The sequence below is a fragment of the Dama dama genome, chromosome 1 (assembly GCF_033118175.1).
Source record: "Dama dama isolate Ldn47 chromosome 1, ASM3311817v1, whole genome shotgun sequence".
NCBI classification, from domain to species: domain Eukaryota; kingdom Metazoa; phylum Chordata; class Mammalia; order Artiodactyla; family Cervidae; genus Dama; species Dama dama.
Genome location: NC_083681.1, coordinates 56,877,022 through 56,897,231, shown reverse-complemented (window position 1 = coordinate 56,897,231; position 20,210 = coordinate 56,877,022). Strand labels below are relative to the sequence as shown.

The following is a 20,210-nucleotide window of genomic DNA, read 5'->3' as shown; positions in this document are numbered from 1 at the left end:
AACACATCCATCACATCGCATAATTACCATTTATTTTTGTAGTGAGAACATTTATGATCTAATCTAACAACTTGCAAGTATATCATAATAATACGGTACTGTTATCTATACTCAGGCTTCCCTGGTAGATCAGTGGGTAAAGAATCTGCCTGCAATGCAGGAGACCCCAATTTGATTCCTGGGTTGGGAAGATCCCCTGAAGAAGGGATAGGCTACCCACTCCAGTATTCTTGGGCTTCCCTGGTGGTTCAAATTGTAAAGAATTGGTTGCAATGTGGGAGACCTGGGTTCGATCCCAGGGTTGGGAAGATCCCCTGGAGGACTGCATGGCAACCCACTCCAGTATTCTTGCCTGGAGAATCCCCATGGACAGAGGAGCCTGGTGGACTACAGTCCATGAGGTCACAAAGAGTCGGGCATAACTGGACGACTAAGCACACGCATCTATACTCACAACACTGTGCATTAGATCTTCAAAATTTATTCATCTTCTAATTGGAAGCTTATACTCTTTGATCCACATTTCCTCATTTCTTCATCCTCCCAGTCCTTGGTAATGCCCTACTCTCTCAGCATTATTTACTACAGCCAAAATATGGAAATAATGAGTGTTCATCAAAAGATGCATGCATAAAGACATACACACAAAGGACTGTTATTCAGTAATGAGAAAGAAGAAATCCTGCCATTGACAACAGTGTGAATGGCTCTTGAGTGTATTATGTTAAGTGAAATAAGTCAGATAGAGAAAGCCAAATACTGTATGATATAATTTATATGTAGAATCTAAAATAGCCAAATGTTTAGAAATGTAGAGTAGAAGGAGAGAGTACCATATTATCATTATATATAGAGAGTAATTTCTCCTGAGGGCAGACCTTGTTAAGAGAAACAGAAATTTTTGGCATATTTTAAATGGTTCCTTTTCCCTCCCACTGCAGGAAGAGCAGGGGATATTTCTCTGATATTCACTAATGAGAATGTGTATAGTTCCTGAAGGTAAAACTCATAAAAATGTGAAGGCCCCCCTGTGATTGGAGCTCCCTAGAGCTTTGCCCTTTTAGACTTGTCCAAATTGAGTCTCCAGCAATTTGTCAATTCAGTTCAGTTCAGTCCCTCAATCAGGTCCAACTCTTTGCGACCCTGTGGACTAGAGCACGCCAGGCTTCCCTGTCCATCATCAGCTTTCAAAGCTTGCTCAAACTCATGCCCATCAAGTTGGTGATGCCATCAAACCATCTCATCCTCTCTTGTCCCTTTCTCCTCCCGCCTTCAATCTTTCCCAGCATCAGGGTCTTTTCCAATGAGTCAGTTCTTCGCATCAAGTGGCCAAAGTATTGGAGTTTCAGCTTCAGCATCAGTCCTTCCAATGAATATTCAGGACTGATTTCCTGGTTGGATCTCCTTGCAGTCCAAGGGACTCTCAAGAGTCTTCTCCAACACCACAGTTCAAAAGCATCAAATCTTTGGTGCTCAGCTTTCTTTATAGTCCAACTCTCACATCCATACATAACTACTGGAAAAACCATAGCTTTGACTAGATGGACCTTTGTTGGCAAAGTAATGTCTCTGCTTTCTAATAAGCTGTCTATGTTGGTCATAGCTTTTATTCCAAGGAGCAAGCATCTTTCAATTCCATGGCTGCAGTCACCATCTGCAGTGATTTTGGAGCCCCCAAATAAAGTCTCTCACTGTTTCCATTGTTTCCCCATCTATTTGCCATGAAGTGATGGGACTGGATGCCATGATCTTAATTTTCTGAATGTCTAAAAACCAGTGTACTTGTCAATTATAAATTAGGTTTTCCTACCCAGGCACTGTGGAAGTTTCTGCCCTGATAAGTTGTGATTCTCTGTATTTGCTTGTTTGTCTCTAGAGTTTTGGGGCAGTAATTTGCCCTGTGGCCTCACTTGTTTGACAGATCTAGGAAGTGCTATTGGTTTTTCAGTTTGTTCAGCTTTTACTTGTTAGGATGGAGCAAGGACTTTGAAGTTCCTTGCATGCTGATCTGGAAACTGGAAGTTCTCTGCTGGGATGTTTTAAATTGGTGAATGGACTGATCCTGGAAGGAAATGAAAAAGCTTTTGAAGCTAAAATTGGATATATGCATAGATAACATGTGTTATACAAGTCCAAGACAGAAAGTACATGAGGTCTCGCCTGGCATGAAAAACTGAGGTTTTTCTAGATGACTGAAATTCTGGGGAAGTGACATAGGTTCACCAAAGATGTGAAGTGGAGAGTACTCGTATGCCCTAACTTCACTCATTTATTCCACAGATACTGATATACTGGGGATACACAGATGAAAATATCTCTGTCTATAGAATTTGTAATTTATTGGACACTGTTGGTTGGTTACTCAGCTTCTAGACTCATGGCCTTCATCTCTTTTTTCAAAGGTACCACCTTACTTTCCATGTCAGAGCCCTTACTCTTTTTGCTCTGCCTCTATGCTATCCTTGCCTGCTTTTCCCCTTCACCTAGGTAAGTCTCTCTAGAGAGAGACCAGAGATGACGCTGATGGTTGCCAACATGTCAACTAATATTCATCTTCATTGTGACGTTTTAGTTATTTGCTCTTCTCCACACAACGTGTGCACTAGTGATGGAGACTACTTCCCAGCCAGAGGGCAGATCCTGACTCATTGAAGTTAAACATGGAAATTCCATTTTCTTTTGTCAAAAATTAGTTTAAGAGAGTTTATGTGACAGAGTTGTGATTGAGAAGACATGAGAGAAAGCTTGGAGGACAGGTTCTAGGAATGGTTTCTTTCTCTCCAAGAAACAGATATGGGAAATGTCAGAATTTTTGCTCCCTTCCACATAGTCATGTCTGAATATGATGCCTGGAACTCTTGCAGCCATTTTAGCAGCTTGAGGCCGATGCACACACATGAAGTAAGGCAGAAGCAAGAGACCTACAGAGGAGTGGGACTGAGGAAATGTTATGTGGGGAGACTGCCTCATTCTGGGACTTCAAGTTTTGTGAGATAAAAAATGTCTTTATTGTTAGATTAGGAGTTTCTGTTGATTGAAGTCAAAACTATTATTGTATATCATTCTTCATCAAACCGCTCAAAAGTCGATTCCTCAGGGAAGGCTGAACAGCACTCCCTTCATATTAGTTCTGTTCTCTCATTTCATGCTTTTGTAGTTTCCTAGACTTTTCATATAGAACATTTATCACAATTTGTAATCATTTACTTCTGTGATTACTTGATCAATGCCTGGTATTACCATTAGAGAATTAGCTCTACAAGGACCCTTGTGTCTGTCTTGTTCACCACTGTATTACCAGTGCCCTGAATAGTGTCTGGCATGCAGTAGGTACTCGTGAATATTACTAGAATAAATAGATGAATATGCAAACATCTATACTGTTCATGGGGTTCTCAAGGCAAGAATACTGAAATGGTTTGCCATTCCCTTCTCCAGTGGACATGTTTTGTCTTTTTGCCTTTTTGAGAGTGGCAAAACTGGTTTATAGCTCAACATTCAAAAAACTAATTTCATGGCATCCAATCCCATCATTTCATGGCAAATAGATGGGGAAACAATAGAAACAGTGACAAACTTTATTTTCTTGGGCTCCAAAATCACTGTGGACAATGACTACAGCCATGAAATTAAAAGACGCTTGCTCCTTGGAAGATAAGCTATGACCAACCTAGATAGCTTAATTAAAAAGCAGAGACATCACTTTGCTGACAAGGTCTGTATAGTCAGAGCTGTGGTTTTTCCAGTAGTCATGTATGGATGTGAGAGTTGAACTATAAAGAAGGCTGAGTGCCAAAGAATTGATGCTTTTCAACTGTGATGTTGAAGAAGACTCTTGAGAATCTCTTGGACTGCAAGGAGATCAAACCAGTCCATTCTAAAGGAAATCAGTCCTGAATATTCATTGTAAGGACTGATGTTGAAGCTCCAATACTTTGGTCATCTGATGGGAAGAGCTGACTCATTGGAAAGATTGAAGGCAGGAGGAGAAGGGGATGACAGAGGATGAGATGGTTGGATGGCATCACCAACTCAATGGACACGAGTTTGAGCAAACTCTGGGAAACAGTGAAGGACAGGGAAGCCTGGCATGCTGCAGTCTATGGAGTTGCAAAGAGTTGGACATGACTTAGTGACTGAGGAACAATAAAACAAACATTTACGTAAAGCTCAGTGGGAGCCAGGGGAAAGTTTTTAAGCCTGACTGGGAGAATCAGGGAAGGAGTCACAAGAGAGGTAAAAATACTAAATTTTGAAGGAGGAAGGTGAATTTTACAAGCCTAGAAGTTGGTAGGGAAGAGTGGTCCAGATAGTGGGGAAGTATGTGCAGAGACACAGAGGTATGTTATAAGCCACTACATCCAAATGAATCAAACTTTCATCGCAAGAACTTTTGGTTCAGATCTATTCTCAAAATGATATTTAACAACACAAAAGTATATTGTTATTCATAAAGTCTTTCCTCCTTCTTAATTTAAATTCCTGGACAGAGAAATTACCCCCAGTGTCCATCAGCTTTTCCACAGATTTCCTCTTTTTGCATAAATTCTCACTAACAAAACTCATTTATTCACCTTTTAATGGTCTGTTGGGGGAGAAATAAAGACCAACGAAGATATCTTGTGACATGTCATTCTGGTGACCTGTGGAGTTATTCCAATTAACCAGCCAAGACACTAATATTCTACAAGTCAAATCAGAGAAATAGAACAGACCGTAAGAGTCCACACTGCCAAATGGGGGTAAATTCTAATCCAAGTTACATCAGATCTATTATGAGTTTGGAGGAAAGTCAAATCTTTAGACTATTATATCCAGGAAACCTAGTCATCTTCCGTCGGCACCAGCTGCTGTAGCCCATAATATGTCATGTCCTATATAACACTTAGGAAATTGTTGCAACAGCATCCAATCCTCTGCCCCTTCTTTCCAGGGCAGAAATAATTTTTCAACAGAGAAGGAAACAGCCAGTCTGTAGGATGCTGGTTTGGAATGCTGTCTTCTAGTGACAAAATACAACATGTAATTGGTCTAGCTGATTTTGAATATAAGCCACCACTGATTCCTTATGTTCAGGGTGTAACTAATTCCACAAACTAGGCCAATATCATTTGTTTATCATCATACCATGAAGCTTGTAATTTTGGTCACAATCACTAAAAGTCTCCAGGAAAGCAAGTAATGATTTCATCCACTTTCAGATACTTTCCAAATGCAGATCTCCAATCCAGGTCTTTGTCCTGAGCTGTATGTATATATAGAGCCAATGGCCAAGTAGATCAGCTCAAGGGCAATCCAAGTTCAGTCTGTTCAAAACTGTATTCATTGTCATGCCTACAAACTTGCTTCTGGTCTTGTGGCTTCTCTCCTTAAGCATGGAATCACAATTAACTCATTTTTCTTAACTAGAAACCCGGCAGGCATTTTGAACATTTCCTTCATTCTTTACATGCAAAGAGGCATCAAGTTCTCTAGATTTAGCCTCCTAAGTATCTCTTCATCCCCTCTCCCAGCATTCTAATTCAGTTCTTCTTAATCTCTCATCCAGCTTCCTACAGTAAGCAGATTTATAACCTCATAAGTAGATTTATAGCTTCTAGCCTTGCTCATTTACAATTTCCTCTACACTGTTGCCAGATGGATCTTTAAAAAATGAATATCTGACCAAGGCACTCTATCGTAAAAAAAAAAAAAAAAAAAAAAAACAAAAAAACCCTCTAAGTGGCTCCTCATTGCTTTCAAGATAAAATGTCAACTCTTTAGTGCAACATTCATTTTGATGTTTCATGACCTGGTCCTTATCTCTGTCTCTGGCATCATATATCTTGTCTCATCCTTGTCTATTCCCTCCCTCTACAACCTCTGTTATTATAACTAACAATAGTTACCATTTACTGAGTACTTACCCTCACTTAGGAACCATGTAAATGCTTTACATTTATATATTTTCTAAACTTCTCTGATGATGTCTATCACCTGGGATCTTTGCTAAAGATACAGTTCTTGGTTCTTAGCCCAGACCCATCGAATCGTAGCCTTCACAGAATGAGACTGGGAAGTAGTATTAAAGGCACACACACAAACATGACTCTAACCATCTGAGAATTTTGAGAAAATTCTGCTCTCTGTGAACTTTTACTTAATCCACATATAATTTAATAAGATAACTATTCTTAGTCTCATTTATATATAGAAATCTGAGGTTTAAGGGAAGAAGTTGTTTTTTCAAAGACACCTAGTTAACTGATTATTATTATTACTCTTTGAACCTAGGCATCCAAGCCCAGGATTTACTCCATTCCTACGCTCTGCTCTTTTTTGACTTGTAAATCAGCATATGCACTGTGATCACTCTCAATTCTCTGTGCCTCTTCTATCTTTTGAGCTGGCAAGTAATTTTCCTGTCTTTGCCAGGAAAAACTACTGCTAACCCTCATTCAACTTGGATGCCTTCCTATGAACCATTCTGTTAATGTAACACGTCATCATCTACATCCTTATCTGTTTCCCTACCAGACCACAAGTAGGCACCTCGCAAGTCCTCCTATGTCTTTAGGCTAGCAGTGTGCCTGCCATATACCTGCTATGTGATTAAATGTCTGTCAAATGAATAAAAGCATGACCACTCACCTTAGTGTTGCAAGTGCCTGGAGTTTAGGTTTTGTAAGTGGATGGACCTAGGGTTACTCAAGAAATGTATTTGTTTTTAGGTACTGATTAGCTATTTGTTTTTAGGTATTATTAGCTACCCCTTCAGTTTGAGCCATGCCCCTACTGAACTTACCTATTTTTGTTCTAGGAGCCTCTTAGAAAAGATGGCGTTGAGAACCCGACCCACTCCATTTGGAGTTTGGAAAAATCAAACATATGTGGGGTACCATAGTAGCCCCATCAAGACCAGATGATTGGGAAAGGGCAATGAACACCCCAGAAAGGGCCAGCATTACAAGGTGAAAGAGGAGACTGGGCTGGTGATGTGGACTTAATACCAGAGTTCGGAAAACAGAGGGGTGTGCTGACATGGGCCTCGGGCACTTCTCATCCAGATTCTCAGTGCCGTTGGCACAGTGTGAGTGTGAAACTCACGGGTGGAAGTAATATTTTCATTTAGTTATAAACCAACAGGTAGAGCTCCACAGCAGTGGCAGTGATGAAGACTTTCAGAATAGGAGGCTTGATTAGGGCCCCAAGTGTGTAGACTAAAAATCTATATACTACCAGGATTTCAGCAAATGGAAATGCCAAGACTCCTTTTTTCAGGAGACACAGATAAGGACTGGGCACAGTAGGCATACTCAACAGGTACAACAGACTTCATGGCTGGTGGTGACTCCTGTGTTCCACCACTGGGGACAAGGCAGTGGCCATAGAGAAAGCCAAGACCAGTAGGTGAAGCTGTCCACAGGTGAGCAGACATCATGTTCATTTATGGGTTTTGTGTGCATCTTGGTTCTACCTTGACTAGTTCTTAGTTGAAGGCAAGAAGTGAAGGGAACAGATCAACAGACAGGAGTATGCTATCCTGGCAGTCCTTAGGAGTATTTATTTGGGGCAAGAGGAACTTTGTAAGGGCAGGGGACTATATTTTCTTTTAATTTGACATATTCTTGGGTCTGATGTCATAATTTAGGTATTACAAGAAAAGCTTAGCTCACCAGGTTGATGAGGGCTGGAAATTTGGGTCACAGAATTTGGTAATAAAAGTAAACGAAGAGGTCTTTGAAAATATGATCCCAATATGCTATGCTTGGGAAAATAGCATTCCCAAGCATGCTAAAGACAGTTATATGAAGTTATGAAAAACGAGACCCTACAGGTAACAGAGCAGAAACATGTCTTATTTGAGAAAAGTTTTATTTGAAACACAAACTTTATTTGAAACAAAGCTTTATTCAAAAGAAGCCTTATTTGAAGAGAGAATTTGGTTTAGTACAAAAAGATTTGAAGGCATTCTGGAGACTCTCACAGATGGGCAAAAGAAGTTAGATCATACATGCATCTGAACAGAAGAGATGTTTTATTTGGAAAAGAGGGAACATGACTACAACATCTAAAAAATCGGCGTTGTATATGATTACAAAGAAAAGAGAACTCTTGTGAGAAAGATGACATGTTCAGTGTTAAAGAGATTAATACGTAACTGACACGGCTCATGGTCTGTGTAGACAAATAACCTTGTCATATCTTATAAAATACACTCATTGGAATCTTACCAAAGTTAGAAACAGGAGAGTCAGTTTCTATTCTGGACACTCTGCCTTAAGATACGTAGCCTTGACATGACCACATCCCAGTCAGCATAAGCCCCTTCTAGATGGCGGGATATCTCAGTTCCGGCTTCGTAGCTTCGTCGGCCATGAAGTAAGCGCCAATTATCAAAGGTAATCACATCACCTAGACAAAAGATTTTTTACAGTGTGAATATAATCTTCCGTGTAAATGATTCGCTGAGCTAGAAAATGTGAAATGCAAAAACAGCGCTGCCACGTGGTTCACACCCAGAGACAATATGTTTACTTCTTTACATGAAATTACATATTTGCTTTTTCATACAAATAAGACTAGATGCTGATTGCTTTAGGCCTTTTGACTTCTGAACTACATAGACTGTCAGGCCCCTGTAGACACTTTTATAATCTTACTTAAACTATTATCTCTATGCAAAACTTCTGAATTGTTCTTCCTGTTACTTATCTCCTGCTCAGAAGTATTTTCTTTAAATTGAAATATAGTTGATTTACAATGTTATGTTAATTTCTGTTCTACAACAAAGTGATTCAGTTATACATATACATACATTCATTTTTATATTTTTTCCATTATGGTTTATCACAGGATATAGAAAAATTTCCTGTGCTATAGAGTGGGACCTTTTTGTTTATATATTCTATATATAATAGTTTGCATCTGCTAACCCCCAAATCCCACCCCATCTTGCCACCACCTTGGCAACCACAAGTCTATTCTCTATGTAAGAGAGTCTCTTTCTGTTTCATAGACAGGTTCATTTGTGCCATATTTTGGATTCTGCATACAAGTGATATCATATGACATTTGTCTTTCTCTTTCTGACTTAAGAAATGCTTATTTCTAGTTTAACAGCTTCAGATAATTATAAGGATAGTGACATTCTTGGTTTGTCTTTTATGTTCTTAGTATTTATGTATATTATTTCTAAGCCTCATAAAAATCTTGAAATAAGAGTATTATCTCATCTTTTCATACATAGAAAACTGAAGCTCTGAGAAGTTGAAGCACTTTCAGAAGGTTTCTGCCATTAAATGGTGAGGCTTAAATTCTAACTCCTGTTTTTTGGGTATTTTTCTCCCATTGCATTTCCATTTTACATGTTACTGCTCTTAAAAATCAACGTGGTGTTGACTGCATAACAGTGAATTTATGAAGATTCTAGTAGTACTTTACTAGATCCAAAGATCAATTAAAAAAAAAAGGCACAAGAGAAAAGTATCTTCTACTTGGCCCAGTCAACAGGAGGGAGAAATTAGGCCTTTTATTTTAGATATCAAAAACCTTGAGTTTCATGTCACTTTATTAAGTAGAGATGGTGCAGAGAACCCACAATGCTTTCTGCTCCTTTATCCAAGTGGCTGGAATACTTCAGTATGACTTTGTTTCAGGTAGCAATATGCCTGCCAGATCAGATAAGTGCAGTGAGTAAACATGACTCATGAACTTTAGAATGAGAGTCATGGGGATAATTTTATCTGTTTACCAAGTTAGAAGAATTAAGTATAAGCTTCAGTTTGTATTGATTGGCTATCAGAATAGAAAATATGTCATCAGTCTTCATATCAGATATGAGATTTTATTTGGCTTGTAGCTTGTCTTTCAATATTTATTCTTTAGGTTAGAGGTTATTAAATTTTGATGTGTTTAAAGATTACCTAGGAGCTTATTTAATGATGAGTATTTTAAAGTCAATTTAGAGCCAGGGTAGGAGCCAGAAGTCTGCTATTCAAGCAAGCTGGCTATACACCAAGACTCTGTTGTAAGTTGTTCCACTTGCCATGTCTGAGAAAAACTGCTCTAGATACTGTGCTCAATGCTTAAGATTGAAGAAAACCCATTCTTTCAGTTGTTTGAGGAAGTGTGTTCACTGACCTGGATTCATCTTGAAAGTAAACTTGAAATCTTTACAGTTCATGAGGTCAACAAACTCCTTCAGAGCAGCATAGAAAGGCTGAACTCTCTCGATAGGTACATCAAATATCGTGTCTCTAGTTGCATTATTGAAGTTGATACGAACCACTTGATCTTTATCGTCTAATCTATTTTTCAAAGAGAAGAAGTTAAAATATAGAAGTCATGAAGTATTTATTTGCATTTGTAAGGGTCATTTCATCTTGGAAGATGTTTCTGAAATACAGTGTTAAAGAATCCAAACATATGTACAGAAAATATTAAGGTTATCTGTGATACAAAGTATTCATTGGTTTTTCATTTATTCATTTGGCAAGTGTTTTTGGAAATCTTACCACCAAAGTGCCAGAATGATTCAAATTACTTCAAAATAAATATTTCTGAGAAATTTAAGTTAAAATTTTTATTTGTTAGGAAAATGAATTCACTCTTCATTCTTTGAAAAAGAGTAGCTTTTACATATTAAAATATGTCTATGTTATAACTCATAGATTAATCAGCTTATATGTTTTATCTATTGGGGTTTTAAGTATGATTTTATTGGATCATTATTGGGAAGAAAGACTTGTGGGTTTTTTTTGCTTTTTAAATTTTTTTTTGAATTTTATTATTATTTTTTTATATTGTAGTGGTTTTTGCCATACATTGACATGAATCAGCCATGGATTTACATGTGTTCCCCTTCCCAATCCCCCCTCCTGCCTCCCTCTCCATCCCATCCCTGTGGGTCTTCCCAGTGTACCAGCCCTGAGCACTTGTCTCATGCATCCAACCTGGGCTGGTGATCTGTTTCTCCCTTGATAGTATACTTGTTTCAATGCTATTCTCTCAGAACATCCCACCCTTGCCTTCTCCCACAGAGTCCAAAAGTCTGTTCTGTACATCTGTGTCTCTTTTTCTGTTTTGCATATAGGGTTATTGTTACCATCTTTTTAAATTCCATATATATGCGTTAGTATACTGTATTGGTCTTTATCTTTCTGGCTTACTTCACTCTGTATAATGGGCTCCAGTTTCATCCACCTCATTAGAACTGATTCAAATGAATTCTTTTTAATGGCTGAGTAATATTCCATAGTGTATATGTACCACAGCTTCCTTATCCTACCCCAGTGTTCATCGCAGCACTGTTTATAATAGCCAGGACATGGAAGCAACCTAGATGCCCATGAGCAGACTTTATTTTTTAAAAGCTTGAAATAATCTGTTCTAATTCAATCCCTAATTTATAGATGGAGAAACAAAGTCACAGAGAAAGTAGAGTCTAGCTGGAAGTACATTCTTTGGATCCTTTCATCTATATTAACTATCTTAGTGTATAGGCTTCAAGAAGACTGACACTGTATTTCATTTAATGTTGTATTCTCAGCACTTACATAGAGCCTGGGCATAATAGGCAGTTAAAAAATATTTGTTACATATGTAACTTTGTATATTTTTTAGTGCATTTGGAGAGTACCAAGGTCTTTTGATTATCTTGAGAGATTCTAATATTGTGATCTCTATAGTATTTCTTAGAATGTAAATCATGATCATGATAATATAACATAATACTATTTTAATGTAAGAAATAATAGTCCTAAGTTTAAGTTTGTTGGTTATAATCAGCAAGGTATGAGCATTGTTTAGTCACAGAGACAAAAGGAAGAAAAACTTTTTTAGCTTATTAGAAAGATGGACTTTTAGCCAGTTCTAAAATAGCAACCAACTTTATCTTTTCTTTAGGTAGAAAGAGGACAGATAGAGAAAACCTGAAGGTGGGCAAGGATGGTGATGAAGTGCCAAGAATTACTCCTGGGTCAGCTTAGGAGGTGGTAATGTGAGCTAATAGCTGACTGATGGGTCAAATAGAACAGACTCTGGTACATGTTCCAGGGCGTGGTGACACTGATTTGGGGTCTAGATTACACTTGGCTGGCTCCTCACACAGAGAGAACCAGTGGTATACGAAGTATGGCTACCTGGTCCCCACACTTTGTATCTCAGATTAACAGTCAATCCTGTGAGCCAATGGCAAGTGTAATGATAAAAGCTCTGTCTAGTCAAATCTATGTAGTCTTTTTCCAGTAGTCATGTATGGATGTGAGAGTTGGACTATAAAGGAAGCTGAGTGCCGAAGAATTGATGCTTTTGAACTGTGGTGTTGGAGAAGACTCTGGAGAGTCCCTTGGACTGCAAGGAGATCCAAACAGTCAATCCTAAAGGAAATCAGTCCTGAATATTCATTGGAAGGATTGATGCTGAAGCTGAAGCTCCAATTCTTTGGCCACCTGATGCAAAGAGCTGACTCATTGGAAAAGCCCCTCATGCTGGGAAAGATTGAAGGTGGGAGGAGAAGGGGACGACAGAGGATGAGATGGTTGGATGGCATCACTGACTTAATGAACATGAGTATGCACAAGCTCCAGGAGTTGGTGATGGACAGGGAGGCCTGGTGTGCTGCAGTCCATCGGGTCACAAAGAATCAAACATGACTGAGCAACTGAACTGAACTGAACTGAATGATAAACTCTTAGAAATAGTCATTAACAGCAACTCTTTGCTAATTGAGTAGTGACTGAAAATACCTATTGAACCCATATAAGGAAAGAAAGTGTAAGAAAGAAACAGGTTTTCAAAAAAGGCTCTTAGAACTTGAATTTATATATACTGATAAAAATACAAATATGACTGAATAGGCAATGAAGTGCTCTCCCCTGCTGCCCCATCTTTTCCACATAGATAAAGGATGCTCTATAGCCTGCAGTTTGCAGCTTCATGAACAAAGAATGAAGGAAGAGGTCAGTCAGCAGAAGAGACTGTGGATCTTCAGGTTTGAGTAATACAAAGCATAGAGCTTGAGACCTTTTGATTGATGTGTTCATACTGCTGGTTTCAGACCACTTTCACAATTTCTGAGGACATTTTGCCTTTTCACCTTATCTTTAAAATTCTAGCCTAACTCCTCCTGACACACATCCTTTCCTCTTCCCTTGCGTTATTTTCTGTGCATATAACAATGACGGACTTCCTGGTGGCTCGGATGGCAAAGAATCTGCCTGCAATATGGGAGACCCAGGTTCGATCCCTGGGTTGGGAAGATCCCCTGGAGGAGGGCATGGCAACCCACTCCAGTATTCTTGCCTGGAGAATCCCCATGAACAGAGGAGCCTGGCAGGCTACAGTCCATGGGGTCGCAAAGAATCGGACACAACTGAGCGACTAAGCACACAGATCAATGACAGCCTTTGTGTCATCCTTCATGTCACTGACAAGGAGGTGACACCTTTGAAACTTCCCTTGGGACTCTTGCATCCCAGCCACTCTGCTGATTTGTTTCTTTTTCCTCTAACACAATGTACCATGGGATACTCCATGAAATCAGAATTTCATATTTCATGGTACACTGTATTAAGCTTTCATTTCTAAGAGTTCATCTTTTGCTCAGATGCTCAGTTGTGTCTGACTCTTTGCGACCCCATGCATTAGAGCCTGCCAGGCTCCTCTGTCCTTGGGATTCTTCCACCAAGAATCCTGGAGTGAGTCACCATTTCCTCCTTCAGGGGATCTTGGAGACACAGGGATCGAACTCAAATCTCCTGTGTTGCCTGCATTGGCAGGTGGATTCTTTACCACTAGCACCACCTGAGAAGCCCCTAAGAGTTCATACATGTGGGCAAAAATAATCAATGCCTCTCTCTCTCTCAGTCTCTGTTTCTTTTAACCTGGTGTTTACTTTCTGTGTGAGAAAATAAGACACAAATTTGTTTTTTAGCATTCTAAAAAATGACCTAAGGGGAAGTAGTAAGTAAATTTAGTTGTGAGGTGCAGAGAAGATGTTATTCTGAGGATGGAAGAATGTTAGAGGAGATGTGTGCTTGGCATCATGAGGATCAACTTAAAATGCAAAATTGGACCTTAGTAAGCAGGATATGCTATATGTAAAAAGAGGATGAAAGGAAAGTTTTGATGCAGGATTATATGCTGTTCAGTTCAGTTCAGTCACTCATTCGTGTTCAATTCTTTGTGACCCCATGAACTGCAGCACACCAGGCTTCCCTGTCCATCACCAGCTCCTGGAGTCTACCCAAACTCATGTCCATTGCATCAGTGATGTCATCCAACCATCTCATCCTCTGTTGTCCCCTTCACCTCCTGCCTTCAGTCTTTCCCAGCCCTTTCCCAGGGCTTTTCCAATGAGTTGGTTCTTTGCATCAAGTGGCCAAAAATTGGAGTTTCAGCTTCAGCATCAGTCCTTCCAATGAATATTCAGGACTGATTTCCTTTAGGATGGACTGGTTTGATCTCCTTTCTGTCCAAAGGGACTCTCAAGAGTCTTCTCCAACACCACAGTTCAAAAGCATCAATTCTTTGGTGCTCAGCTTTCTTTATAGTCCAATTCTCACATCCATACGTGACTACTGGAAAAGCCAGAGCTTTGACTAGATGGACCGTTGCTGGTAAAGTAATGTCTCTGCTTTTTAATATGCTGTCTATGTTGGTCATAGCTTTTCTTCCAAGGAGCAAGCATCTTTTAATTTCATGGCTGCAGTCACCATCTGCAGTGATTTTGGAGGCCAAAAAATAAAGTTTCTCAGTGTTTCCATTGTTTCCCCACCTATTTGCCATGAAGTGATGAGACTGGATGCCATGATCTTAGTTTTCTGAATGTTGAGTTTTAAGCCAACTTTTTCACTCTCCTCTATCACTTTCATCGAGAGGCCCTTTAGTTCTTCTTTGCATTCTTCAATAAGTGTGATGTCATCTGCATACCTGAGGTTATTGATACTTCTTCTGGCAATCTTGATTCCAGTTTGTGCTTCATTCAGCCTGGTATTTCACGTGATGTACCTTGCATATTATAAACAAATAATATGGGTGACAATATACAGCCTTGATACACTTCTTTCCCGATTGGAACCAGTCTGCTGTTCCATGTCCAGTTCTAATTGTTGCTTCTTGACCTGCATACAGATTTCTCAGGAGGCAGGTCAGATGATCTGGTATTCCCATCTCCTGAAGAATTTTCCACAGTTGGTTGTGATCCACACAGTCAAAGGCTTTGGCATAGTCAATAAAGCAAAAGTAGATGTGTTTTTGAACTCTTGATTTTTTGATGATCCAGTGGATGTTGGCAATTTGATCTCTGGTTCCTCTGCCTTTTCTAAATCCAGCTTGAACATCTGGAAGTTCGTGGCTCACATACTGTTGAAGCCTGACTTGGAGAATTTTGAGCATTACTTTGCAAGTGTGTGAGATGAGTGCAATTGTGCAGTAGTTTGAACATTCTTTGGCATTGCCTTTCTTTGGGACTGGAATGAAAACTGACCTTTTCCAGTCCTGTGGCCACAGCTGAGTTTTCCAAATTTGCAGGCATATTGAGTGTAGCACTTGCACAGCATCATCTTTTAGGATTTGATATAGCTCAGCTGGAATTCTATCACCTCTACTAGCTTTGTTCATAGTGATGCTTCCTAAGGCCCACTTGCCTTTTGTTCCAGGATGTCTGGCTCTAGGTGAGTGATCACACCTTTGTGGTTATCTGGGTCATGAAGATCTTTTTTGTATGGTTATTCTGTGTATTCTTGCCACCTCTTCTTAATATTTTCTGCTTCTGTTAGGTCCATACCATTTTTGTCCTTTATTGTGCCCTTCTTTGCATGAAATGTTTCCTTGGTATCTCTAATTTTCTTGAAGAGATCTCAGTCTTTCCCATTCTATTTTTTCCCTCTATTTCTTTGCACAGATCATGGAGGAAGGCTTTCTTTTCTCTCCTTGCTATTCTTTGGAACTCTGCATTCAAATGGGTATATCTTTCCTTTCCTCCTTTGCCTTTAGCTTCTCTTCTTATCTCAGCTATTTGTAAGGCCTCCTCAGACAGCCATTTTGCCTTTTTGCATTTCTTTTTCCTGGGAACGTCTTGATCCCTGCCTCCTGTACAATTTCTCCATCCATAGTTCTTCAGGCACTCTGTCTTTCAGATCTAATTCCTTGAATCTATTTGTCACTTCCACTGTATAATTGTAAGGGATTTGATTTAGGTCATACCTGAATGGCCTAGTGGTTTTCCCTACTTTCTTCAATTTAAGTGTGAATTTGACAATAAGGAGTTCATGATCTGAGCCACAGTCAGCTCCTGGTCTTGTTTTTGCTGACTGTATAGAGGTTCTCCATCTTTGACTGCAAAGAATATAATCAATCTGATTTCAATATTTACCATCTGGTGATGTCCATGTGTAGAGTCTTCTCTTGTGTTGTTGGAAGAGGGTGTTTGCTATGACCAGAGCGTTCTCTTGGCAAAACTCTGTTAACCTTTGACCTAGTTCATTTTGTACTCCAAGACCAAATTTGCCCGTTAGTCCAGGTAGCTCTTGACTTTCTACTTTTGCATTCCAGTCCCTTTTAATGAACAGGACATCTTTTTATATGCTGAGGAAGGGTGAAAAGCCCAAAGTTGGGGAATAACCAGCTATATACTAGCTATGTATGCAGGACAAGCATTTAAACATAAATCAGCAACATCATGACTGCAAACTAGTAAATGCAAAACCTCTTCAGTGATGTCCATAAAAGAGCCCAGTGAAGACTGGGGAATCATCTATAATTCAAGTGGGGTGCTGTAGATTCTCTTCACTAGTTAAAATATAAATTCTCTTCACTAAAAATAAAATTCTCTTCACTAGTTTCTCTTTGAGAGCAATATGATGTGAATGTGTTGTGAGAATATTACTATGGTCTTGCCTACCATATCATGTTTTATGCAAGAAAATTTTATATCTTAAGGGCATCTTGCAAATTCATTATGTTCCTGTCTTGCTTTGGTCATTAGAAACTCAGAGCTGAAATTAAAATCTATCACCAGTAAATAGGTTGGATTATGAAAATGATAGCTAGCTAAAATTTATTCTGCTCTTTCTGAGTCAGGCATTGTGACAAGTCTGTCTGTATATTTTCTCTATAATTCCCACTGCAGTTGTTATGTGGTAGGTATTAACACTGGCTTCCTAGGTAGCTTAGCTGGAAAAGAATCTGCCTGCAGTGCAGGAGACCCCAGTTCAATTCCTGGGTCAGGAAGTTTCCCTGGAGAAGGGATAGACTAGCCACTCCAGTATTCTTGGGCTTCCCTGGTGGCTCAGATGGTAAAGAATCCACCAGCAGTGTGGGACACCTGGGTTCGATCCCTGGGTTTGGAAGATCCCCTGGAGGAGGGCATGGCAACCCACTCCAGTATTCTTGCCTGGAGAATCCCCATGAACAGAGGAGCCTGGCGGGCTACAGTTCATGGGGTCACAAAGAGTCAGACACAACTGAGTGGCCAAGCACAGTACAGCACAGGTATTCATATTACTCCTTTTTTTTCTTTTTACTGACAATTATTCCTTTCTGTGGCTTAGCAAGCATAAGTCAATTGACCAACAGCATACAGATAACAAAAGAAGGACTTGTGTTCATGTGACTGGATTTGTAACCACTAGGTTGCACTGCTATAGCTTAATCGACCAATATTATTTTTTTTAATCACCATTATTATTTTTATCCTGGTTTATTTATTTATTATTGATTGTACTGCATGATACTTAATTTTCTCAGCAGCCTCCAAGATCTTTTTGTATTAAATAGGAAATAAGCATCTCAAAAGAGTGAAAAGATTTAACCACTAGGAAAATTAACCCGAACAATCAGAATACTGAAACCCTTGATTAACCGAAAACTCTGTTTCATCTTCTGTTGCTAAAAACACATTTTAAGTGAATTAATTTGTTAAACACTTGACATTCTCTCGGGATATCTCTGAGACCTTGATAATGACCAAATTCTGGAATTTCATTACCAAAAAAAATAACAAAGCCAAATTATGATTCAGATGATGGCTATTTGGTTAACCTCACTCAATAGCTAAGTGTTTTTTTTTTTGCCTCTGTTCACTAGCCTTGTGGAATCTGTAATCATATTGTGTCATAAAATAAATGATAATTTGTAATGGTCTTTTAAATATTTAAAACTATCATGTTAAACCTAAGAATCCTGAGAGTTTATTCCTTCTCTTTTCCATTCTCGATGACTGACCTCTTGGATGATGTTACTTTGGACCAGGATTTATTTTTTTAAGTCTGTCTTCCTCTCAGACCTTTCATCCAATATTTCATGGAAATATGCTGATTAAATATGCAAAAATATTTCCCAAAGAGGACTCTTCTCCACCCTGCTGCTGTCACCACCAGGACCACTTCTGTCCGAGGTACACTCGGCTCTGACCTGCAGTCCCATAGGAGCTCCTTCGCTGGACTTCTTATTCCTGCCCTTGTTCTCCTACACTGTATTGAGCACGGCAGCCAGGGGTGATCCACTAAAAATGTAAATAACTTTATATGAATATAGATGTCTCTCTTTTGGTCAAAATCTTTCACTAAGAGTGAAAACCAGTGTTCTTATGATGGTTAACACAGCTTTATATGAACTGACAACCGTCTGTCCTCCTCTCTTAACACTCTGCCCCACAGAGTGGCTTCTTGTGGTTCCTTGACCACACCAAGCATCTTCTTAGGATCATCCTAGGATCTTTGCTCTAGCTGTTTCTGGAAACTGCTCATTTTTTGGACAAATTCCTTAACTCTTAAGTTTTGCTCAAATATCACCTACTCAGTAAAGCTTGTCCTTGAAACGCTATTTCAGTTCAGTTCAGTTCAGTTCAGTTGCTCAGTCGTGTCTGACTCTTTGCCCCATGAATCGCAGCTTGCCAGGCCTCCCTGTCCATCACCAACTCCTGGAGTTTACCTAAACTCATGTCCATTGAGTCGGTGATGCCATCCAACCATCTCATCCTCTGTCATCCCCTTCTCCACCTGCCCTCAATCTTTCTCAATCTTTCAGGGTCTTTTCCAATGAGTCAGCCCTTCGCATCAGGTGGTCAAAGTATTGAAGTTCAACTGAAACACTATTTAATGATATAAATTTTATCCTCCCTAAGTCTTTGTCTCTACAGGCTCCCCTAAACTGCCTTACTTTTCCTTGTTTCTTAAACACTTAAAATATCTTAACATTCATTTCAATTTCCTCTTTATTTTAAAAATTTCTAATTCTCCCCTCCCCCATTAGTAAGTAAGCTTCATGAGGACAGGAAACTGTTTTGTATACCAATGTATCCTGTGCACCAACAAGAGTGAATGGCCTCAGTAAATATTTGTTGAATGAATAAATGGCAATCACGTGTATATTTAAGAAAGATGAGTTAGTATATTGGGGATTTGATTATTTATTAGATGAGTTTATTTCATATTATTTGGTTATTTCTCCTAAAAGAAGAATACAAATTCAATTGTAAAATTGAAACACCTCAAAATTCATTAAGGTCACATTAAATCAAATATGTCCTAGAAAAAACAATGTAGGTTAATTCTCAAATAAAAGGATACTTGGGTGGCCTTTGTAGACACTCTCTTATGAAATAATGCTAAACAAAAAAAGAACACAAAAAGTTCTGTGTAGGGAACATATGATTTTTTGTCATCAATCTGGGGAGATGTTATTGTTTCTTTCTCTGCCCTTGTGGTACAGGTGAGGCTGACCTTTCTTTGGAGATGAACATGTGATCCAGGGACAGCCAATCAGAATTCTCTGACTTCCTAGTCATGGCAATTCTTCCAGGATAGGCTTAAACACATTCTGGGCAGCGAGTCTACATCTTTGCTGTAGCTATTGGAAAATAAGTATTTTTTGTGTCCTGTCATTACCAGCTCTAAGGACAATGAAAACTTGGAGCTTCTACTGATTATCTTTAAAAGTGAAGCCAACACAGAGGATGTGTTGGCTGAGACGTGAAGGAAAAAATAAAATTTCTATATCAGATGATACTTTTCAACTCATAGACTATCCAGCTTGAGTTATATTCTTTCACTTCTGAAAGGGTCCTGATTAGTACAATCACACTGAGTATAACTATGCAGAATTTATAGTTTAAAAATGGAGAATACATGAAGTCTTAGTTACTTATATTGATTAAGAACAGAGATTTCATGGAGTTTGATTTTTTTAAATTTTTATGGTGAAAAGGTTCTTTCTTTTCTCCTTCA

At 39.0% G+C, this 20,210-nt stretch overlaps 1 protein-coding gene across 1 annotated transcript in view; it reads right to left on the bottom strand.

Moving 5' to 3' along the window:
- Positions 1 to 8,000: 8,000 nt before the first annotated feature.
- The window catches only part of BBOX1 (gamma-butyrobetaine hydroxylase 1), a 59,432-nt gene continuing 47,222 nt past the window's right edge, over positions 8,001 to 20,210 (bottom strand). Inside the window, exons 6-7 of the mRNA XM_061151014.1 lie at positions 10,123 to 10,289; positions 8,001 to 8,394 (exon numbers count right to left, since the gene is read on the bottom strand). Of these exons, the coding sequence (XP_061006997.1) occupies positions 8,234 to 8,394; positions 10,123 to 10,289 (328 nt within the window). The 3' untranslated portion in view covers positions 8,001 to 8,233. The remainder of the gene's footprint in view (positions 8,395 to 10,122; positions 10,290 to 20,210) is intronic.